This window comes from Pholis gunnellus, assembly GCF_910591455.1.
Source record: "Pholis gunnellus genome assembly, chromosome: 6".
Taxonomy (NCBI): Eukaryota; Metazoa; Chordata; class Actinopteri; order Perciformes; family Pholidae; genus Pholis; species Pholis gunnellus.
In genome coordinates, this window is record NC_136532.1 from 11,895,551 (window position 1) to 11,901,340 (window position 5,790).

At 39.8% G+C, this 5,790-nt stretch overlaps 1 protein-coding gene across 1 annotated transcript; it reads right to left on the reverse strand.

Moving 5' to 3' along the window:
* Window positions 1-581: 581 nt before the first annotated feature.
* On the reverse strand, window positions 582-4,888 carry tmem119a (transmembrane protein 119a). The gene is made up of 2 exons (XM_079160604.1): window positions 4,762-4,888; window positions 582-2,769 (listed from the first exon to the last, which is right to left on the reverse strand). The coding sequence occupies exon 2, from the start codon at window positions 2,752-2,754 to the stop codon at window positions 2,017-2,019; it is 738 nt and encodes a 245-aa protein (XP_079016730.1). The 5' UTR covers window positions 2,755-2,769; window positions 4,762-4,888; the 3' UTR covers window positions 582-2,016.
* Window positions 4,889-5,790: the final 902 nt, after the last annotated feature.

Consider the following 5,790-nt stretch of genomic DNA (forward strand, 5'->3'; position numbering starts at 1 on the left):
ACAGGATCGATAAGCACTCACAGCAGTGCAGCATGTATGAAGTGAAGAAAAGTTTGGTTGTAGCATTATCCAGCATTCATGTAACCCTAGCATGCTATATCCATCAACCAGCAGTAAAAGTGAAGTGCAGTCCATAAGCCGCACTCTGCCGACTGCCGACGACGCACTCGAGTCTGCAGAGCCCTGAAGCTCCGCCCACGCTGCTTCACAGAGTTTATCCAGAGTTTTTTTATACTAAATGTGTCTAGTGTCCAAATTACCCTCCTTTGGTCAACAGTAATACACCCGCCAAGTGTGAAGAAGATGAGATAAACTGTTCCCGAGACATGTGAAAAACATACAAATACACACAGACACACTCCTTGCTTTAAGTTAGATGTGCACAGAGCAAGTATCCTCTTTTTGAAAAACTTTTCTTATCTTAGGTTTCTTTTGGTCTGCATTGTCTTTCATCATGAAACTGTATCCACCATTTTCAATAATGACAAAAACATAATTATCAACAATTTTATTCAACATAACCAAAGGAAACTGACATTTTGTAAACAATAAACTGTCACTGATATGAATCATCTGTGTGGATGAGGACATTAATCTGAGGTTAAAGAGTTTTAAACATGACAAAAGTTTAATCATACAAACTTACACTTGGTTTAGATGCTCAGTCATTACCTTAATGGGACAGTGAGTTGGAGAGTTTTTACATGTTATCTTCTCCAGTGTAATCTGAATTTGTATTCAAATTATATCAGATGAATTTGACAAATATATCTCAGCTTTTGTTTTTTAGATATTGTTTTAGCCACCATAAGTTAAAGTTAAACCTGTTACACCAGCAAAACATACTTATCTCTGTACTCATGTTTTGACTCATTACAAATTATTACGTTAAAAACAAAACACATGATTTATCTTAAACATAGGGATCACTTCTTATAAAAACAAACCTGATCCACAAAGTGTTTATACCCCAGAACCCCTACGTTTCATGCTGAAGGCACATCAGAACTATTAACCAAATAAATATATAGACAGATAGAGAATATGTATGTTTTTACTTAAACTTCCAAGAAATAACAGTTGCAAATTGTGCTTTTGGTGTAAATCTTTGTGAATTAGGTTTGTAAAGGAAAATACAATATATGATATAAAATAAAATAACATTATGCAAAATGAAGTAAATATGAATGTAAATATAAAGAGATAGTTTTGTTACTTATCCAACAAATCAAGTTTACTGGAGTCTCACTTTGCTTTATTTACAGCAGCAAAGGTTCTTCTTTAAATGACAGACTTACAGCAGGACATACTGAGGAGGTTCCTCTGTCTATAGACAGGCACACAAATACTTTTTTTTTTTTTAATCATTTCAATGTATAGAACATGGAAAATACAGGAATCCCGTTCTTAATTATTTTCAAAATATCGTTTTTCTTGTCTTTCTTCTCTTAAAAAAAACAGATCTATAAGAAAACTGTTTCTTTCGCAGTTTCAAGTGATGCTACTTCAATGGCACAGTGATATGATATAAGGCGGTTAAGACTACTTACTGTGGCAATCACTAACAAAAAACAACTGTGTGACCACAGGTAGACTAAGGACAAACAGACCACTGAGCCACTTTAAAGTTAAAGGTTGTTGGCGTGTAGCATCAACGTGTTGGCTTTTTAATTTTTGTATGTATCAAAAACTGTGACATGCTACTTTTATAGACAGGATTTATGCAGCAACACAATTTAGTATTTTGATTTCTAGTAATAAATCTTCTCTCAATTACATTTTTAATCAAGCCGTAGTTCATATATTCATGAACTTGTAGTTTTAACTGTTTAATCATTGGGCCTCACAAATTCATTTCTTGGTGGAAGTTGTAAATGGGCGTACCAGATTTGAATCACAAATGCATTTCTATATACTTTTCCATATATGGGCAATATAACTAACCTGTCTGATCTTGTTTTTATGTCGTGGTTGCAACATTTCACCTCTTAAGCCAACATCGGCCTTGACCATGCCCTAGTGGTTGGCCTTTTTCAGGTGGCAGGTGCAGACTGAATGACCAGAGCTGGAGCTCTGCTGCACCTCCTCCCTGTGCTTTGGCTGCTCTTTGTGCTTGGGCTCCACTCTCTGCTTTTCCACCTCCTCTGCCTCCATGACCTTTCTGACCTCCTGGCGGGGCGACGACCTGACGTCTCTGCCTCTCTCGCCCACCAGAGCCTTGGAGGGCACGCGCAGGTGCTTGGGGGAGGCCATGCTCTGAGTCTGGACCCTCTTGACGTGGTCGACGGCGTACGGCCTCTCCTGGGGCTCGCTCAAATTTTTGCGTGCGCCGGTTTTTTCAGCCACAGACTTCTTGTTTGGCTGAGGAGGGGGTTTGGAGGCCTCCAGCTTGCGCTTATGACTCATGGCAGAGGCGCAGCAGATGATGAAGACCATGACGATGAGAAGAGAGGTCACGACGATGATGATGAGCAGATTCTCCTGCAGGAAGTCCACGACTCGAGTGAGGACGAAGTCCTTCAGGCGGATCATGGTGGTGGTGATGGTGGTGGTGATGGTGCTGGTGAGGGTGGGAGCTCCAGTGGCAGCAGAGACGTGAACAGGTGCGCGAGTGGAAAAGGAGGTTGGAAAAATGAGCTCCAGCTCTGCTTCATCACCGCTGCCGTACATGGATGTGTTGTAGAAGAGAGGAGTGGCGTGACACAGCGAGAGCAGGGTCACACAGGTGACGAGAGAAAACAAACGGGACTTCATCTTCTCCTCTGAGTCCTGCAACAACAACAACAATGGCTATCTTGAATTTCGGATAAAATAAGGAAATATGTCTTTCCTAATCTAACATGGATGCTTGAGAACCTTAAAGGCTAGAGCCATGAATTGGTTAGCTTAGCTTAGTAAATTACTGGAACGGGGGAAACAGCTAGCCTGGCTCTGTCTAAAGGATACAGAAAGCATCTACCAGCACCATAAAGCTCACTAATGAACACTTCATCCAGTTTGTTTAATTTCGTTTTAATAATCTTGTGACCCCTTCGATATTTCTTGTGACGCATTGTCAATACTAACTCGTGTCAAGCAGTCCTTCATGCAACAGACACATACTAAGAAAATAAAACAATGTTTTAAACGTCTGTTTCCATCTGAAATGCAACTCCAGTATTCATCTTCACTCAGGTTTTTTAGGGTTTCTGCCGTTCCCCATCTAGGACCAGATCTATTTTAGCAGGCAATTGAGCAGCCATTACTTATTTGGGGTGGAGACAGTGAGTTTGGTGCTGAAGGCCTTATAATTTGTAAAGTAGAGGGAGGCCACCCATCCACCACACCAAAGCCAGGAGGAAGCTATATTCCAGGGTGAGCACAGAGGCTGTGGCCTCTATATTTACACTGGGCAGCAGCTGTTGTAGGCTACACCAGCCCACAGCAGCACAGACCTGAGGAAGATATTTCTGCTTCCAGTAAAACCAGCATTTACTGACAAGTACAACTGTATGAATAAACTTCCTGACCCAATATTACATTTCTTCCATCCTTCTTCTTCTCAATGTGAAGTCAAGCTCTAACAAAAAAGAAAATACCGTTGTGCAGGGCTCAGTCTGTTACCATTTAGAATAGACCGTATAATTACACAGTGCTACGCTGCAACGACAAGCTTCTAATCAGCATCATGCTATAGTGAACCTGCTGCCGCTGTGATTTACATTACACGGTGTGAAACCCCCCCTCCCTGTGTGGTCGAACATACAGTAAGTACTCTGCTGGACCACATGGCAGGCTTGGATGTAAAGCTATAGGACAGCACTGCCCCTTGAATCCTCATAATTACAGCCATAATTACATTCCCCGTCTTTCACTGGAGGGTCCACATTACCTTCAACTGAAGGCCACCAGACACCACATATGCAATTAACCCATTTCATGACATTTGAGTGCTTAATGTCTCAAACTCGCGAATCTTCTTTACATTTACAGCAGCATTTTTTATGGCTGCATCTCGACATCAAATAGAAATATCGTAGATGTCTTGGCCGTTATTAATTACACATTTACTCCAAATTCAGTCTAACAGACGTGTAAGTTTTGGAAAAGTTAGAGTCTCAACCATAAAATGAAAATAAGCATTAAGTTACAAAGATGGAGCCACTGGCAACGGTTAGACCATGTCAAAGCATATTCTTACATATTAACATATTATAACATTTATTACATATTAGGTAACCTACAGTACAGAAGATTAGACACATTGATCTTTAAATAGATTGAAGAAAAAACATTGAGGGTCGAAAGTAAAATATAATATAAGTAAAAGTGTTATTTCAGCAATGTAAAATATACCATTACAATGTAAAGCCCTGCATTCTAAATCTTAATGAAGTAAAACTTAAATTATACTGAAAGTATCAAACGCAAAAGTCCTCGTTTACCATATCTTATAAACTTAAAATCTATAAAGTAACAGTAGCTATTAAATCATTGCAATGGATTATATAGTACAATACTCCTCCCTGAAATGTAGAGTATAAGTATAAGGTGAAATACTCAAGTATCACAAAATTGGAGTACTTGAGTAAACATACTTATTTACGTTCCACCACCACATGTTAGTTTTATGAACTAACTTTAAACAATATGAACCAACGAAGACTTGAAACTTTACTCAACACGTCAGTTTGGATACACAGGCTGCTCTGAAATGCATTCAATATTTGTCTGTGGTTTTAAGTTGCTTTAAATACTTCTCAAACATAAACACATACTTACAGAAAGTGTTATCCCGGGTTTCTCCTCTGAAGAGCACAACACGGGGCAGAAGACAGAGAGGAAAATAAAGGGGAGACAAAGTAACAAGAAAGAGGGAAAGAGAGTTCCCGAGCATCCGTCCTCCTCGCTGAGGTATACCGACTGTTTTTTTTTTTTTATTGAGCTCTAAAAAGTTCCCTGCAAAATGATGTCCATCCCTCTATTTCCAACCTCTCCTCCCTCTTTCTGCCTCCCTTATTCCCTCTTCTTCCTCCTGCACATATGGGGTGTCCATCTGGGATTGAACCTTTTTACTGAACTATAAGCAATGTAGTATTCATTCTGTATAGAATGACATTTACCAATACCAGAGAAATACTAAATGGTCTCCAATTTGTATGATTTTGTAATGTACCACAATGTGTGTTGATTTAGTTAACATTAGACTCAAACTTAAACTGAGCTTTCAGCTTTGAAACTCACTGCAGAGACATTGCAGTGAGAACACGAGTCCCATGTTTTAAGGAAATGGGTATTTCTGTACTTTGCGGGGCGAGTCCCAAGAGTCCTCTGCCTCCCACTGAGTCCTCTCTAATTAAGTCCTTGTTGATTACACCCTGTATCCACAGGGCACACAAGACCAGCGCAGAGAGAAAGCAACCCCTTTCATCCCGAAACACACGTTCAGAGCGAACATATAAACTTCATGGTCTTTTAGCAGCACTTGTCTCTGGATAAGTCTCTAAATATACAGGGCGTCTATTTCAGGCTGCTGATGGTGTGAGCTGTTGATATTACAGCTGATCAGCATGAGATTTAGTGAAAAAGGGAAGCAATTCCCCAGGTTCAGGATGCAAAGAACCTTGATAGAGGGATTCTTCATACTATTTCTGTGTGTTTATCTTTGTGACTTACCAATGCTCGGTTTCAAATGTTTGCTGTAACAGACTTGCACTGAAATAGAGTTTGGTTATTTTTGGTGGCTCGAACATAATACCAGTTCTTTGGCTAACTTTATATTAAATTCAATCAACTGTACACTCCAACATC